This window comes from Saccopteryx leptura, chromosome 2 (assembly GCF_036850995.1).
Source record: "Saccopteryx leptura isolate mSacLep1 chromosome 2, mSacLep1_pri_phased_curated, whole genome shotgun sequence".
Classification (NCBI taxonomy): Eukaryota; Metazoa; Chordata; class Mammalia; order Chiroptera; family Emballonuridae; genus Saccopteryx; species Saccopteryx leptura.
The window spans coordinates 309183923-309202071 of NC_089504.1; the positions used below are offsets into that span (position 1 = coordinate 309183923).

The 18149-nt window shown below is 48.1% G+C and overlaps 1 protein-coding gene across 4 annotated transcripts in view; it reads right to left on the reverse strand.

Annotated features, from left to right (window-relative positions):
• Positions 1 to 17317: 17317 nt before the first annotated feature.
• Positions 17318 to 18149, reverse strand: part of CHCHD3 (coiled-coil-helix-coiled-coil-helix domain containing 3) — a 281617-nt gene continuing 280785 nt past the window's right edge. For all 4 annotated transcript variants that reach the window (XM_066362730.1, XM_066362731.1, XM_066362729.1 and 1 more), the window contains one exon: positions 17318 to 18039. Coding sequence is in view for 2 of the 4 variants with exons in the window: in XM_066362731.1 (XP_066218828.1) it covers positions 18016 to 18039 (24 nt within the window). In the remaining 2 variants the exon portion in view is untranslated. The remainder of the gene's footprint in view (positions 18040 to 18149) is intronic.

Here is an 18149-nt window from a genome sequence, read left to right on the forward strand (position 1 = left end):
CTGCAGCTTGGTGAGGAACTGTCGATGAGGTGGAGGGGGAGGGAGGAAGGGAGGCAATGGCTTCCTGGCACCCTGGCCACTTCTCACCTTCCAGGACCACGTGACCTAGCAGCTGGGCATCCTCGGGCAGCAGGACTTCCCACAGGAATGGAGCGGGTGCCCACGGCTGGGCACATGTTCCTCCCCAGGAATCACAGAGAGAGGAGGCTGTGTGCTAGGCGAAGAGAGGCCTGTGCCTCTGCAGCCCCTGGCTCAGCTGCTGAAACACCATATTAACAAGGTTGCAATTTTGAGGTTTGTTGCTATAACTAATAAACACCTTAGAATGACTTGTCTAGAATGTTTCTGTTTAACTAAGCACCTTCATAAACAGTGTCTTTATTCTTTACAACAACCTTGGGAGGCAGCCCTTATTATCCTGTTTTGTAGGCAAGGGAACTGCCTCGCCTGTGATTAGCCAAGTTCACAGCTTCTGAGCGACAAGGACAGGACGTGGGCCCCTGTGTTCTAGTTCATGCCCGGAGTCTACTTCATCCTGGGTTGCTTTCCGCACAAATCAGTAACAGCTACAGAGTGCCCCTCAACTCAGCCCCAGGGCTACTGTTGGCTTTAGAGTGTGAGGTCAACCAGGGGAAATCTTGGATGGTCTCCCTATAAAGTGATATTTCACAAATGGGGTTCCAGGGAACCCTCACTCCCAGCAAAATGTTAAAACATTTTTTTGTTGTTATTATTTAATGAGCAGATTTTTTTTCATAGTCAAGTCTGGGCAATGTTACACACACTCTTTCCTTCCTAGGAAATCATGTTGGCAATTAAAGGCTCTGAAAAGTCCTGCAGTAAAGAAACTGGTATACATTTGTTTGATTCAGCATTCGACAACAGAACTAATTTTGAGTGTGTGGTCTACCTTGTACAGTTTCAGACAAGGTTTTTAAAACCGTGGGCTGAAGAGCAATTGTGACAGTATGGAAACACTGATTTGACATATGCAGATTTCTGGACCACAGAAGCGCAGAGCACCCAGGTCTGACCTCTGTGTGTCCCTGTGTGAAGATACAGCATGGATGGCTCTGTGGCCTCTGCCTCAGGCACTAGAGTGGCTCTGGTCGCAACATGGCGACACCCAGGATGGGCAGAGCATCGCCCCCTGGTGGGCAGAGCGTCGCCCCTGGTGGGCGTGCCGGGTGGATCCCGGTTGGGCGCATGCGGGAGTCTGTCTGACTGTCTCTCCCTGTTTCCAGCTTCGGAAAAATGAAAAAAAATAAAAAATAAAAAATAAAAAAAAAAGATACAGCATGAAGGACAGCACCCAACTCGCAGCCTGAGGTGTGGGGACAGGGCGGCAGCATGGTTTCACACTCCCTGCGGCACCTGCAGAGCTGACCGGACAGCTGTGCACAGGATCATCTAGAAACATGCAAGAAGTGGAGGGAGTGGGGACCCATGACACATCTTCACCCTGGGCTAGGCATGATTTCAAGTGCTTTCTGATTAACTCATTTAATATTCACAACCATGGCCCTGGCCAGTTAGCTCAGTGGTGGAGCATTGGCCCGGCATGTGGAAGTCCCAGGTTCGGTTCCCAGCCAGGGCACACAGGAGAGGCGCTCATCTGCTTCTCCACCCCTCCCCCTCTCCTTCCTCTCTGTCTCTCTCTTCCTCTCCCACAGCCAAGGTTCCATGAGAGCAAAGTTGACCTGGGCTCTGAGGATGGCTCCATGGCCTCCACCTCAGGCACTAGAATGACTGGTTACAACGGATCAACGCCCCAGATGGGCAGAGCATTGCCCCCTAGTGGGCATGCCAGGTGGATCCCAATCGGGCACATGTGGGAGTCTGTCTCTTTGCCTTCCTGCTTCTCACTTCAGAAAAATAAAAATAAAAATAAATAAATAAATTCACAACCATCCTACAAGGGAAGTTCTACACCACTCAGAGATGGGGAAACTGAGGCAAAATGAACTAAACAACTTGCCTAGGTTCACAGAGCTAGTAAGTGTCCAAGTCACGCATGGAGCCTGGCACCTGTCTTCCCTGAGGACACAGGCAAGTGCAGCTGCCTGGGAAGGCAGCCCCATGCCCTGCAGGCGGAGGGAGAGAGAGCAGAAGTCCCTTTAGGAACAAGGAGGCCAGCTGGGCAAGCCTGGGGCTGTCAGTCCCGCTGGGAAGATGCATGGCCAACCTAAGCGGCAGGCAGGGACAGGGAAGGGTCTAGTCAAACCCTGCACGTTGCCCTGGGCAGCTGAGTCCAGGTGGGGAGCTAACCCCCAGGGCACGGGGCAGTTTGTGACTTGTCAGTGTTCCTTCCATGTCTTATATCCCCTGTCAACTCCAGTGGGGACAGGTGGGGACAGGTAGGAGCAGATCCACGACAGAAGGCAGAGACTGGAGTCTGGGGGCGCATCAGGAAGATCCGCTGATCTGGGGAGGGAGCCCGGCCTCGCCCGCCCGCCCGCCCGCCCGGCCTCGCCCACCTGGGAGGGAGCACCTTGCAGAACAAGGAAGAAGGAGTCTTCTCCTTGGCCATGTGTAAGCCAGTGGCCACCACGATGGCCAGGCAGTTCACAATGGATTCAAGCAGATGGTAGAAAAACTGCGGAGCCAGAAAGCATTGGGCCATTCCATTTAATAAAGTCTCTCAACGGCAGACAAGCACACAGACAGGAGAAACTGCCTCTCAGGCAAACAAACAGCACAATGGCGCCTCACAGTGGCGGTCAGGCAATCCGCCACCGGCAACCCCCCTGAGGGCAGGCTCCCATCGCCTCACATAGGCCGTGCACACCTGGTGCTGCCACATGCTCACGCACTGATCAGGCAAATTGCTTCTGGCCGGTAAACCAGCGAGCAAGCCTAACACCTGTTTCCCCACAGCCCTGTCTTCCCTTCTCCCTCCTCAGCCCAGTGGCATGCTGGTCCTTCAAAGTTAAAGCATTTTGACCCTGAAAACCCAAAATGTAAGCAAGTCATCTGGTGGGGAACCCCGAGTTGAGGTTCAGATGATCTGACTAGTTCACCAGTGACTGTGGGGGCCTCCCTGAAGGACCGGAGCACCGCCGGGTGGGTGCCCACAGCACAGGGGCAGGGGCAGCTGAGAGCAGCCAGGACACACAGGGGCATCGGGAGGAGGGGGAGACCCAGGGGCGAGAGAGCCAGGGAGGCGCCCCACCTGCACACGTGAGCACAGCTGTGGGCAGCCCAGGAGAAGGCATCTCCTTGAGCACTGGTGTGTGTGGTTGTCTCGCTAATGCTGCACAGAGGAGGAACGAGACATTCACCTGTGACTATTTTTTCTTCTACCCCCACTTTGCTCTAAAATTTTACCCCAGTGGTCTCTTCCACGTTGGCCCCCTTCTTCCTCTGTTAGAGTCCCTTCCCAAACCCATGGCCCTTCGCTCTCCCTGGGGCCTGCACCCTCTTCCTGAAGGGGCGGTGCCAGCCCAGCTGCACTGCTGCTGCTCCCTCGTCACTGGTTCTTTAGTTTCCTACTTTTCGTGCCCACCTTTCCCCAAGTGGCAGCCCAGGCACCACTTTGTTCCCCCCTAGGCACCCGGGAGGTGGGGAAGGCCAGGGCACAGGTTGCCACCCAACAGCCCAAGGCTAGAAAGGGGGTCTGAGTCACTGTCACTCTTTCAAAAGATCACATGTATTAGAGAATGAAATCAAACCCCTTCCTCACCCCATATACAAAACTCAACTGAAAATGAACCCTAGACCCCAATTTAAGAGCTAAAACTATAAAACTGTTAGAAGAAAACACAGGAGTAAAATTTCACAATCTTAATTTAGGCAATGATTTCTTAGATACGATATCAACACCATGAGCAATGAGAGAAACAAATAAAACAAATAGGTACAGTGGACTTCATAAAAATTAAAACCTTGTGTGGTGCAAATGATATCACCAAGTAAAGGAAAAGACAAGTCACAGAATGGGAGAAAAATATTTACAAGTCATGTATCTGAGAAGGGATACGTTCCCAGAATGTGTAAAGAACTCTTACAATAACCCAATTTTTAAAATGGATAATGGAGCTGAACAGATATTTCTCAAAATATATATATATACAGATGGCTAATACACACAGAAAAATATATTCAACATCATTAGACACCAGGGAAATGTAAATAAAAATCAGCAGGTGATACCATGTCACACCTACTAAGCTGTCTGGAATCAATAAAGACAGACAGCAAGTATTGATAAGGCTGTGGAGAAATTAGAACCTTCAAACACTGCTGGTGGGAATGTAAAATGGTGCAGCCACTTGGGAAAAGTTTAGCAGTTCCCTAAAAATTTGAACACAGTTACCCTGTAACACCGATTCCACTCCTAAGTACACACCCAAAAGAAACATAAATAAAATTCTCCATAAAACTTGCACACCAATTTTCATAGCAGTATTATCGATAACAGCCCCAAAGTGAAAACAATCCACATCTCTATCCACAACATATTCATTGAATGGAATATTATATGATCCTCAAAAGGAATGATGTTCTGAAATATGCCACAACAGAGCTGAGCCCTGAAAATACCTTACTATGTGAAAGAAACCAGACACAAAAGACCACATTATATGATTCCAGTTTTAGGAACAGATGGATACTTTTCACTGAAACATATGAGCATTACCACCTGCCAGGCCTCCTGCTAGTGTCAATGAAATAAAGTAACAAAGAAATGGGTTAAGACCCAAGTGGTTGGCTAGACCGCCCCTCCCCCAGGTCATGAGGAAGACACCAGAGTGGGTAGGGAAAGCTGTTAGGAGCCTCTGGGCCAAGCAGACAGCCAGGACATGCCTTCTACCTTTCCCACAGGTGCAGGGGGCACGATGATGTCTCAGCCTCCAGCTCAGACCTGCGGAAGCTGCTCAGCCTGAGAGGAAGGGCCATTTTCTTCTGGACAGGTGCCGCCTCTATCTCAGCAAAGGCCTGCGGCCCTGGCGCTGGGGGCGGCTCTGTCTCTGTCCCGCTGTGAATGAGTTCTGCACGTCCACGCCTGGCAATGAGCCGAGAGCAGTGGCGTAAACAGTGTGGTGGGCGATTCACAGCTAACACTAATTTGGGAGGTGCAGGAAACACCAGCTCCAATAGAGAAAGCGGACAATCTGGGAGGCTCAGGTGAAGGGGACACGAGGTGGGTGGGTAGGGTGTCGTAAAGTCAGGGCAAGGAGCCAGTTTGGAAGAGGGGAAGGGCAGGTGAGGGAATGGTAAAATTAACAAGCTTGTGGTCAAAATTGTCTGGGAAAACAGGTGCAGTTCTCAGACTTAGATTTCTTTTCTGTTGTCTTTTCCTCCTCCAGCAACAGGAGAAAGGCACACCTGGGAGGCAGGTGGCAAAGGCCAAGCTGGTGATGATCATGATGTCCCGCGTCCCTGCATTCCCGGAGGCGCTCCACCTTCAGAGCCTATGACAAATCACCCCGAAATAGGGCCTGAAAATTCCAGACCAAGAGTTCATTTCCTTGCGAAGTCTTGTGCCTCAGAAGACTGTGGGAAGCCAGCAGCAAAGTGGGACAAGGAGTTTTCTTTAGACTGGCTGGGCTCTGCACCCTGCACGCTCCTGGCTCACCTGGGGTGGTGGCGCTTGGGGACACCCTCTGGAGACAGAAGCAGCCTGGCGGCATGTCCATCTCCGGCCTCCTAGGTGGCAGGCTGAGGGAGGGGACCAGACACAGTGCGGCAGATGTCTGGAACTCGGAGAAAGTTAAGAAGGAAGTTGGAGACTTTGTCTGACAGACCCCAGCGGGCAGACTAGAATCAGCCACAAGCAGGAGGCTTTCCTGTTCTTTTCTTTTTCCCTTGGGCTTGAAACCTCGGCAAGTTTGCAAAGGCAGGAAATCTCACACTACCGCACCCAGGACCTGAGAGGGAGCGGATGAAAAGAACGGGGCTTTCACTCATGATTCATTCAACTCAACCTCTATCTACCGAAGGCTTATACTGTACAACGCTGCAGCCCAGCTGCCGCAGGGGATTTGGAGGTTTACCATTCAGAATCTAGTAGCGGGATGAGGTTTGTGTGAAGAGTAGACCTCGCAGCAAGTTAAGAGCCAGACTTCTGGCAAGGACAAGACTGGGTTGCCGTCTATTAGTTGTACGACACCCCCCCCCCCCCCCAGCAAGTTACTTCATCCTTCTAAGCCTCAGTTTCATCATCTGTAAAATAGAGGTAATCAAAGTACCTAATTTATAGCATGAATGCAATTAAGGATAATGTATATAAAATGCCTGGTTGAGAAGACTCCTCAACAAATGTCGGTTACAAGTAGGTATGATCAAGGGAACAGAAATGACTTTGTCACAGGGGATGAACTTGAACCTGTTTTAAATTTATTTCCCACTCTTTGTATTGCGAAGTATAAGACACAGCGAAGTACAAAAAAAATGTACAGCTCAATGAGTTATCGTAACTTAAATAGATCTATTAGCCATTCAGGCAAAGAGAACAGAGTATTACCGGGGTCCTAGAAGACCCATTTGTGTTCCTTCTCTTCGGTACCCCCTCCAAAACCCAGAAAGGTAACTGCTATCCATTTTTAATAACGTTTCCTCATTTTTCTTATGGTCTCACCACAGAAGCATCCATCCATAAACACTATAAACTTATTTGGCCTCTATAAGAAATTTAAAACAATGGAATTACACAACATGCATGCTTTAATACTTTTGTCCAACAACGTGTGAGAATCTCCCATTTCTATGTGCAGCCAGAATTCAATCATTTGTATTATTGTATAATATTCCAGATATCTTCATGTATTTGTCCTTTTTATTATGATGTACATTTAGCTGCTTCTACTTTGTAGCTATTATGAATACTATTGAGCAGTTCTCTAAATATGTTCCTGGTTCATCGCCTATGGATCTGAGCTAGAGACTGAATGAATGTTTGTGTCTTTCCAAACTTCATGTAGGAACATAATCCCCAGTGTGATGCTATTAGAAGGTGGGGCCTTTCAGAGGTGATTAGGTCATGAAGGTGGAGCCCACATGAATGGAATTAGCGCCCTGTCCCCTTTCACAGCTAAAAGGCACCATCTGTGAAAGAGGAAGTGGGCCTCACCAGACACCGAATCTGGCAACACCTTGATCTTGGATTTCTCAGCCTCTAGAACTGTGAGAAATAAATTTGTTTATAAGCTGCCCGGTCATCTATGGTAATTTTGTTATAACTAAGACAATATGTTCAGCTATCACAGATAAGGGCCAAATCGTTTCCCAGATTGGTTAGACCAATTTGCATTCTGACCGGCAGCGTATAAGAAACCAGTTGCTTCGTATCCTTGTTAACCCTCATTATTTTCCATCTTTTTTTAATTTTTGCCATTGTGGTGGATAAATAGTGGCATCTCATTGTGAATTTAATTTGCATTCCCCTAATTAGTAATGCTGTTGAGGACATTTTATACGCTTATTGGCCATTTAGAGATTTACTTTTCCGAAGTGCTTATTTCAGTCTCTTGCTCATTTTTCTGCTTGGTTGTCTTTTTCTTACTGATTTGTGGTTCTTTATATAGTCTGGATACGAGCCCTTTGTTGGCTGTATGCTTCGCAAATATCTTCTCTCTGAAGGCTTGCCTTCTCACTGTCTCCGTAGCGTCTTGATGAACATAAATTCTTAATTTTAAAGTAATCTGATCTATCAACATTTTCCCCTTACGGTTAGAGTTATTTGTATCCTGTTTAAAATTTTTTTTTCCCTTATGCTCTGGTCACGTATATATTTTGTATACTGTGTTCTAGAAGCATTAGTGTTCTTCATATTCATTGAAATGGCGTTCCCATTAAAATTAATCTCTGAGTACAGAAGGGGGGTACGTTCAGTATACCTTTGTTCCATGGGGATAGCCAACTGACCCTGTATTGTATGAGTATTTTTAAGACCAGTCTTTCCCCTTTGACCTGCAATGCAATCTTGGTTATAAAACAACCGTCTACACATACATCAGTCTGTCCCTGGGCTCTCTGTTCTGTTCCATTGCTCTATTTCTGTGTCATACTCTGTTTATTAGCGTAACTTGATAATGACTCTGGTAGAGCAAGACTTCCCTTCTAGTAGTCCAGCAAGAGTTTCTTAGCTATTCTTTAATTACTTTTTAAAAAATTTTCCATTGATTTGAGAGAGAAAGAAAGGGAGAGAAAGAGAAAGGGAGAGAAAGAGAAAGGGAGAGAGAGAAGAAGCATCAATGCATTATATCACTTAGTTGGTTTATTTAATTGTGCACTCATTGATTGCTTTCCATATGTGCCCTGACTGGGGGGTCAAACCTGTGACCTCTGGCTTTATTCACTAAGCACCGGCCAGAGCAATTTATTTATTAAAATAAATTTCTTTTGCCCTGGCCGTTTGGCTCAGTGGTAGAGCGTTGGCCTGGCATGCAGGAGTCCCGGGTTTGATTCCCGGCCAGGGCACACAGGAGAAGCATCCATCTGCTTCTCCACCCCTCCCCCTCTCCTTCCTCTCTGTCTCTCTCTTCCCCTCCCGCAGCCAGGGTTCCATTGGAGCAAAGTTGGCCCGAGTGCTGGGGATGGTTCTGTGGTCTCTGCCTCAGGCGCTAGAATGGCTCTGGTTGCAACAGAGCGACACCCCAGATGGGCAGAGCATCGCCCCCTGGTGAGTGTGCCGGGTGGATCCCGGTCGGGCACATGTGGGAGTCTGTCTGCCTCCCCATTTCCAACTTCAGAAAAATACAAAAAAAAAAAAAATTATTTTACCCTTAGCTACTTTATAATTCTTTTTGGATTTTCTGATAATTTCAAACTTATAAAAATAGTTTTAAGAATAGTACAATTAATTTTTTTCCCTGAATCATTCGAGAATGAGCTTCCAACACGATGCCCCATTCCCCCAAATAACCCACATGAGGAGTCTTGTATAACCACCATACAATCATCATCATAATAATAATAACATTGCCATGTTACTACTACCTAATACATAGACTCGTTCAAGTTCTGCTGAGTGTCCCAACAATGTCTTTTACAGCAAAAAGACGCAAGGTAGGATCACACACTGTGATTAGTTATCGTGTCTCTTTTATTACCTTTGGTTTGGATCAGTTATTCCACTTTTTTTTTACCCCCTTGGCGTTCAGGATTTTGACCCTTTGGAAGGTTACAAGCCAGTTCTTTGTATCATGTCCCCACTCTGTCTGTTTGACATTTCCTCAGCATGAGTTTCAGGCTGTCCATTTTTGGTCAGAAAAGCACAGACATGACCCTTGGTGTAAGCTCATGGCATCCCACCAGATCTTCACTCGACCCTTACTGGAAATTTTAATGCTGATCCCCTGATGAGAGTTGTGTCTATCAGGATCCTCTTTTTCTATTGTCATTTAGGTTGGGGAGCAATTTGAGACGATGTAAACAAGCTGTTTCTTAAACTTTCACTCCTGGTCTTCTCACAACCATTGATGTTTCTTGGCTAAATTTTTTAGGACGGTTGCCAACTAGTGATATTAGAATCATTCCTTTGTCCATTTATTCATTTGCACTCTAGTCTAAGGAAAAAGCTTTCTTTTTCACTGCTTATATGAGTCATTTATCCATACATCAGTATGGACCCTGCCTATGTCATTCAATGGATTACTGTCACTAGTTATTTTGATGCTTAAATGGTCCCAGATGTGGACAGTGACAGCCCCTCAAGTTGGCCCTGTCCTTTTGGTATGTCCCCTTCTTGTATTTTCCCTGCCCCCAGTCCTGGGGTTAGTCATTTCTTCAACTCCTGGAGGATGGATTTAGAAACCAGGGTCTGGGCACCGGGTCTGCTCCCAGCTGTTGGGATGTTGTTGCTTCCTGGCCCTCTCACTGCCACAGCTGAGGACTATTTGCCTGAATATACAAATACGTGGGTATGGATGTGTACACAGAAACATGCACACACACATCTACACTTATTTCTAGATCTAGTTATAATTAAAACCACAATCACATCCATATCTCCAATTCCAAATCAACACCTCAGAGTTCAATTTTCTCCTGTTCATTTGGAATTTCCTCATCCCACATGAAATCTGGTTCCTACCATCCTCGAGGTATTCACTTACTGAATCAGCGTCCTCTGTATGAACCCATCTTCCCATCCCTACCAACACCATCCTCCCCCAACCCATGCAGCCACCTCCAGCTGTCACTCAAGGCTCAGCAGGACCACACGGTTAGGCCCCCACCCCAACCATGAATAGACATCTCTCTCACCCTGCTCAGGCATCCCACTCTGGGCTACCATCACCCCCACCTCCGGCGTGTTGGTCTACCTCGCGTGGTCCCATCTAATGGCGTTTGGACTGAATTCTTCAGAAGGAAAGAGGGGCAGAGGGAAAAAGAGGCACTCAGCTACTTTTAATAATTACTAGTGAACATTAACATGGACACTCCTCATGGCTGATCAGAAAATAGAAGCCGTCAGAAGAGAATGACCTCACCCTCTCATGACTAAACCCACGAGCCTGCTTGCTTCTGTATTCATGAACTTGACCTTCCCTCCTGGCACAATGGACAGACTGTCTGTGCTCTAAGACTGGCACCCTGCCCTTGGCCAGCTCAAGGACTTTGGCACTGACTTTCTCCTCTTCCTGGTTATTCCCATTGGCCTACAAAAAGGGCTATCATATCTATAACCCTAGAACCTCACATCTCCCCCACCTACTTCTTCCCTTCTTAGCAAACGTGCTGCCTCTCCCACCTCCACTTCCCAAATCCATTCTTCCTCCAACCCCATTGTGACCAGGACGTCATTTCCTCCAGTCACCAAAACTGCTCTTGTTTGGCAACCTTCATGTTGCCAAAGCCATTGGCTAATTCTGTCTCCATCTGATTCAATGCCGCAGCGGGTCATTCCCTGCTTCCTGAACCACGCTCTTCCCTTGGTCTCCCAGGCAGCCTGGGTCTCTCTCCCACCCCAGTGGCCATTCTGTTGTTTCTCTCCCCTCCCTCCTCTCCCAAGGGCCATAGGGCTTAGTCCTCTCCTCAACCTGCTCCTCTCCACATTTACTACCACGTGAGTCCGCCCAGTGCCAAAGCCTCCATACCATCTCAGGTACTAGCTGCTTCTTGTACGTGCCTTGACTGGGCCAGCCTGGGGTTTCGAACCGGTGACCTAAGCATTCCATCTTAACAGCAATGGCTTAATCTTCTATTTAGCCCCTGCATATACCTTATACTCAGCATTTTAGTAGAAACTACAATTTATTTACATTAAACTTAACATGAACAAAATTGTTAACTAAGAACCTTTGAGTCCTGCCCACCCACACCCAAATCTTGCTAGTCTGTCTCCATCATTGTAAATGGTAGTCGCTCAGGCAAATGGTGGGCTTCTTACGCTTTTCCTCCCTTTCCCTCACACCCCGCATCTCGTGCAATAGTCTCATTGGGTAGAAGTACAGATGTCTTGAACCCAATGTCTCCTCGCTCTCCGCGGCCAGCACCCTTATCCAAGTTACAGCCTCTAGCTTGCTCACATCATTTGTGTGATAGCCCCCTAATATCCTCCGGCCCCTACTTCACCCATACGCCAGGCCATTCTTCCCCCAGCAGTTGGAGTGGTCTTTTAAAAACGTGAATCCGATCAATTGCTGGCCCAGCACCAAACCCTCCAATGGTGTTTCATCACACTCGGAATAAAACATCAGTTCTTACCGCAGGCGGCAGGGGCGGCAGTGTGTGGGCCCGCCCACCTCTCTGGACTCCTCCCCCGACACTGCTGGCCTTTTCAGTCCACTTGGGTCACAAGGACCTCCTTGCTGCTCCCCTAACACAGCATGCTTGTTCCTGCCTCAGGGCCTTCGTGCTCAGTTCCCCAGCCTGGAACGCACGCCCCCCATCTTTGTGCGGATGGTTCAAACTCCAGTCAAGAGTCTGCTCAAATGGCCCCTTTAGTTTTTATAGCTGCCCTCAGTGCCCAGTGTCGCACGGCACCCCCTCCCGGAAGCACTGTGCTCTCCCCCTAAGCCCCTGTCCCTTTGCCCTGATCTTATATTCTGCACAGCACCGATTACCCCCTGACATTGTTTACTGCTTACAGCCCACCTGGTCCCTGGCATGCAAACCCCAGAGACATCCGGACCTTGATCATTGCTGGAACAGTGCCTGGGGCACGGTGCTGGACCCCTCTGATTCGGTGCTTTAGTGTATGAATGATTCGGACATGCCGGTGTTACATGGCACTGGGCTGCAAACCACCTCTCCCGCTAGAAGAGCAGGTGGGAGTGCTGAGTTAAGTAGTACAAGTTGACTCACAAGGCGATGAACAGGCCACTCCCATCCGAGGCTGGAAGGGGTTATACTCAGGACAGTAACTTCTGATGTTCCTGATGTAGCACCATCTTGATGGGGATTCATAACCCTCTGCTGCTTCTCTCTACAATATCTAACTTCACTGATAAAGTCATTTCCAATGCAAAAATACCCTCTGCGTAGTCACCATGATCTCCAGGTTCTGGGTCGAGCACCTGGGTCTGGCTGAGGGGTGAGAGCTTTCATTTTGGGTTCACACTGAACACGTGGCTGCAGCAAAGACGTTTTAAGAACACGGAGGCAACTCAGCAAGGTCTCCCACCAGCAGGTGAGCAGACATCCTACGGCCCCCCGGCTAAAACGGAGCTCCCAGCACCTGTACCGCAGCCCGCCTCCCGAGCCTAACATGAAACTCCGCCGAGACGTCTCCTCTACGCTCAAGAATACTTTCAGTGACCTTGTGGTCATGCTCCTGAGACCAGGGCGCACATAACCTTAGGGGGAGCCAGGGCTAAAGTCTGCCGCCTGATGCCAGCGGAGGAACTTAGCCAGTGGCTATGAAATTAGCACGTTTTTGGCCTGGCCCGTTGGACGCACAGGAAGCAGATAATAAGCAGGTGTCCCCAGATCTGGCCCTCACCCCTAGTTTATACATCGGCAGGGATGGGGAGAGTGAGCGAGCACAGGCTTCGACCATGCTGTGGGCACTGAGGAGAGCCCGGCAGTGGCCTGGTCGATGGATGGACCAGCAGAGAAAGGCACAGCGGGAGGCTCCCCCAAAACGGGCCACTTTCCAGCTCAGGTGGCCACTGCCTGTGCCGTGACAGTCCAGAAAGGAAAGTCATAGCTACCAGCAGAGTGGCACCCTGCAACTTGGCCGCTGACCTTTGGGGCTCCCACATTTGCATTTAAAAGGCATTATGGAAATAAAATTCACTTTGAAGGCAGGGTTATATTCAAAGCAGCCGGCCCACTCAGCAAAGTGACAGTGACCACAGCCCAGTAAGGACCCCCGGGACAGGCAGAGGGGCAGGGGGGAGGCTGCGTAGGGGGACCAGAGAGGTGAGGGAAGCCGGCTTGGCGGCATGGGAATGTCTTTGAAGTGTATTGGAGGCTTCACCTAATCAAACTCACTTTAAGAGGCTTGAAGCATTTCATTATGTTGAGGCACCTCTGCTTCTCAGGGGTCGTTGACGGGGTCTCAGGCAGTTTCCGGGATTGTTTCCATTTTCAGCTTCCTTAATTGAAAGGCATAAATATGGTAACCATGTTTTCCAAATCCAAATTGGTTTGAACACTGGACTGTCCCCTAAAATCTAGGGCATGTTGTTCTGGTCTACAGGAGGCTGTGGGTCTACAGGAGGGATCAAGGCACGAGACAGAAGAGTAGAAGACACTTTTGAGTTGGGCGGAGACTTTTGAGGTGTCCCCTAAAGCAACTGAACTCTTTTTGTAGGGGTCTGTCAGCAATATCGAGGCTGGAGGCACTGGAAGAGAGAGAGAGAGAGAGAGAGCGCATACGTGAAATAGAAAATTTCATCATCTTCTAACATCAGCCTGGACATGGAATGAATTAGGTGGCTGGTCATTTTGTCCCCAAACTATGTTCCAATGACTCTGGGTTTTGGAAGGTAACGTATGTGAAAAGTTCCTGAAGCTATCTGGTCTTCTGGCCAAAATCCTTAGTGTAAGGGGCCCTGTCAGATGAGCGAGGCGACCCTCATTCTGGGTATGGGGGAACGAGTCTACACCAGCAGGCACTGAGGAGAGCCGGATAGCGTTACTGGTGGGGCTCTCCACGGCCAGTCGGTGCAGGAGTCCATCTATTCGGTATACATGGGAGGCCCTGAAGTTCCCCAGTTCACCGAACCTGAAAAATCACTCTACTCCCATCTCCCTGGGTCGTGAGCTGGCCGGAGATAAAAGATAAAATGGATAAAAACTCTAAATCATCTGAACTGGAAAAATTAAAAGATGACCTACGTCTTCATGTTATAGTGGCTTAGGAAGGACCAAGGCTAGAAAATAAAAAGGTGGGAATAATGTCCAGCCTTCTCTCCACACAGCCTTGGTCACCAAGAGCCAGTGTTCCACTCAATGGAGAGGAACATACTTTTGTCCCCTCCCTTTAATTCCCTTTACATTGTTTCAGTTGCTGTTGGCACCACCTACGAGGGAAGGAGAAAGTGAAAAACCAGCATCTGCCACACTTTGCATTCTAAGGGCCCAGCGGGAGAAGAGGCTAATGCAAATGCTGGTAATAAATTTAAAAATAAGCATGCACTGTAGTTAACCAGCACAGGTATTGTTGAGGCTGCCGCAGATGACAGTGTCAGCAGCATGGTCGCCTCTTCTGGGGGTGGTTTGGATTGTGGGTCTCATTGGCACAAACCAGCTCCATGTCCTATGAATACATCTCAGAATGGCCACAGCCCACCCGCTGAGCAAATCCCCTGGGGCAAGTGACAGGAAGCCTTGTTTTTTCTAAGGAGAATCATAAACTATAGGAAAAATACAATCAAAGTCTAAGGAGAATACAAAGTTTTTTTTTTCTCCTGAGAATTAAAAAATTCCATATACCTGGTTTGTAAATAATGAAATGCAAATATAAGAAACCTCTGAAGTTCAGTTCTAAACCTGTAATTAATTTACAATTTAGGAGGCTGGGACAGAAAGAAAATAATTTGTTATAATGGGAAACCAGAGCAGGAGGCCAGGACTGTGCACCAAGATAACGGCCTGTGCCCTCCCCTTACCTCTCAGGAAGCGGGCATGAAAGGCAGAGCAGAGTGAGAAAAGTCCAAACCCACAGGAGAGGCTGGAGGAGCTCAAGACAGGAGCTACTGAGGGGGACTGGAATAGATGAAAACGTGGGGAAGTCAGGTGGTCGGTGACAGAGAATGAATGAAAGAACATTAACTCATTCAAAGCATTAGCTTTAGCTTTTCAAGTGTATTAACTCAAAACAGAATCCCAGTAAAAGTCTTGCTACCCTTTCAATTGTTCAACTGCTCTAACCCTTGTATCTTGAGTCAGCCCCTAAGGCTGAAGTGGGGAGAGAATTATCTTGTGGGTTTCTGGCAAAAGCAGTTACTCCTGTGGGCTGAACGCTACCAAGCTAAGAACCACAGGTTCCCAAATCCTAAGGCAGACATGAGGACATCTGGCCACTGGTTCAGTTCCAAGCAAAATACTGCTCACAGCTGCTATAGAGGAGTCTCATTGGTAGACCAGCAAGCCACAGCGTTTGGCTTTGAGCAGTTCACATCTGTCTACTATGAACAAGGATCCCACGTTGGCAAGTTTTCTGTAATAGGTTATTGACTTTTCAGAAAGGACGCTGTGCTGGTTACTCCCACCTGTCCTCTACAAGTTCACCAGACATCTGTTCAGTGTGATGACATCTGACCACCTTTCAAGACACTTTCCTCTTCTTGGCTTCATGAGCTAAACTATTGTGGCTCAAGGTGCGTTCTACTTAATGGAGAATCTCACTGATTGGAATGTGTCACTCCCACCAGATGCAGAGCACAGCATGCTTCCCAAGCAGTAGTCCTCAAGTTATCAGAGACCTGGACAGAGTTGTGATGCAACCGACAGGGAGGTCCCCAAAGGTGGAGCATGGCATCACCTCGCCCTTTTATTTCCCTCAAAGGGCCGTCTTTTTCCGCTGCACCCACCATGTTTATCGGAACGATGAACAACCAGTGCTGGGAGACAGATGTCCTCACCCGACACCCTCCCATTCTCATGGATGTAACCAGCTTTAAATGCCCGATTCTTCAGGGCTCTGCTTCGCTGCCAGTGACAAGACTGGCAGCCTGGATGTGCCAAGTTCTTGGCTCTACCTTGCAGAGCAGAACAGGACATCTGTGAGTTAGCTGATTTTTTGCAAGTCACCGTGGAAACATGTTTTTGAGTACCTACTCTCGGGCAGTTACCTGGGTGCCTTCCTCACGGTGTCACAATGCCCGGCCCTCCCGTTACCGATGCTTCCTTCCTTCACACGTGCACAAACTCAGCTTATTCAGTGCCATGAAAAACAAACACCTCAAAACAAAAACTTTCATTAAACAGTAACCACAGAGCTTCTCGGTAATTATGGTAGGACAGTCGAGAAACTCACTCAGAACCAAGCTCAGGTCTACAGGTGTGTACATGGAGATGCTATCCAAATGGAGCCGACGTGGGAGGGTAGGTAAAACAGGCCACACTGACGTCTACAGAGGTTGGCTGAAATTTTCCCAACATAAGCTCTATTCAGTTGCCTTTAAGTAAAAGGTATTTGGGCATGTGGATATTCTTCCCATGTCTGCCACTCCAAATACCAGTTTACTGAATAATCACACAGACCAACACCAACATAGACTGGACCCAACCGAGTGCAATCTACCATCCCCACCGCCACCAGTTGGGAAGTCAGGGGCTTAGTTAGTATGGTGAGGTGGTTTGATTGGGTCCTATGGGAGAAAAGTATATTCTTGTTTTGCCCAAGTTTTTCTATGACAAAATTAAAATTCTACATAACAGAAGATGCTTAGGCACCATCACAAGCCTTGGCTTGTTCTTCTCCACCTACCCCTGGAAAGACTTGTCCACTCAGCGTCAGTGTGGGTGCGAACTTCCCACTGATCAACAACCGGGGTTGAAGTGCCCATCCTTGGGTAAAAAAGTGAGTTACAATCAGAAAGTTCTGATGAAACTGGAAAGGGGAAACACACTCAAGGTTGGTTGACCTTTTTTTAAAATAAAATCTTCGTAGATCGCAGAGTTGGAAGTTCACAACCAAGGTTATCTAAGCTCGTCCTCGTTACAGGCAGGATGGCTGAGGTCGTCTCAAAGAAAGGCAGGCCTGAGCCATTCGTGAAGAGCTTAGTGACTCCCACCGACCACCCCAGAGGCCGAGGTGGAGGACTGCTGGCTTGGCTGAGGCTCCGTGAAGTGCTCTGGAGGCTTTTGGAAGAAAGGTACAACACAAATGCCAATTAACAACAACACAAATCAGCTCAACTCCCATAAGCCCAATCATCAAACCCAGGGAAAGAAACATGCCAGGCTACAGCACCAGTCTTCGTCAGAAAATAGATTTATTATCGATAGTGAGTGAAGTCAAGATGTCAGTATTCATGACAGAGAAGCTGTTGCATAAGCCAAGGTTGCCTTCACATTGGTAGAAAATGCCTTACTTCACTTGTAACCATAAACATTATTCCAGGGGAAGAGGTACATTTTCTCTCCTTGTTTTCTTCGTACTTACATGATCACCAGAATAAGTTAAAATAAAAGAGCTTTTCTACAGTCAAGGGAGAAAAGAAACACAGAGAAACCCAACAGGCCACATCCTAGACAGTTCTGCCCAGCACCACGGGCCTGAGATGGAGCTATCTGGCCCTCTCTGCTCCCCCCTCCAACTCCCTTATCCCCGGGTCCCACCCGAGCTCTGCTGGAGTGGAGGTTCACCGGAGGATGAAGCGGGTCAGAGAGAGAGTTGAAGAGAAAGTACAAAGGTGGAGAGTGCTGCTTTCTCTCTCTGTCATCACAAACGGGGCTCATTAACGGCAGGTGTCCTTCGCGGCCGAGCCCTGATCTAGGCCCTGGCCTCGCAGACCGCCGTGGATCGAACTGCGATGTGCTTCTTGTTGACTCTGCTCTTGGGGGCTTCTCTTCAGTGGTCTGCTCTTGAAATAGGTCACTCTCTTACTAGGAAAAAAAATGTTCCACCTCTGGAATTAACGCGGAAGGAGTTCTGCTTGTTCTAAATTGACTTTATCCTCCCTTCTCGATCATGCTCTGCAAGAGAAACAGAAAATTTAAGTTTTACCACCAGAAAAAGGAGATCAGAAAATAGCAGCAACTTATACTTAGTACTATTTGCAGTGCTTGTCAAAGATCTACTTCCA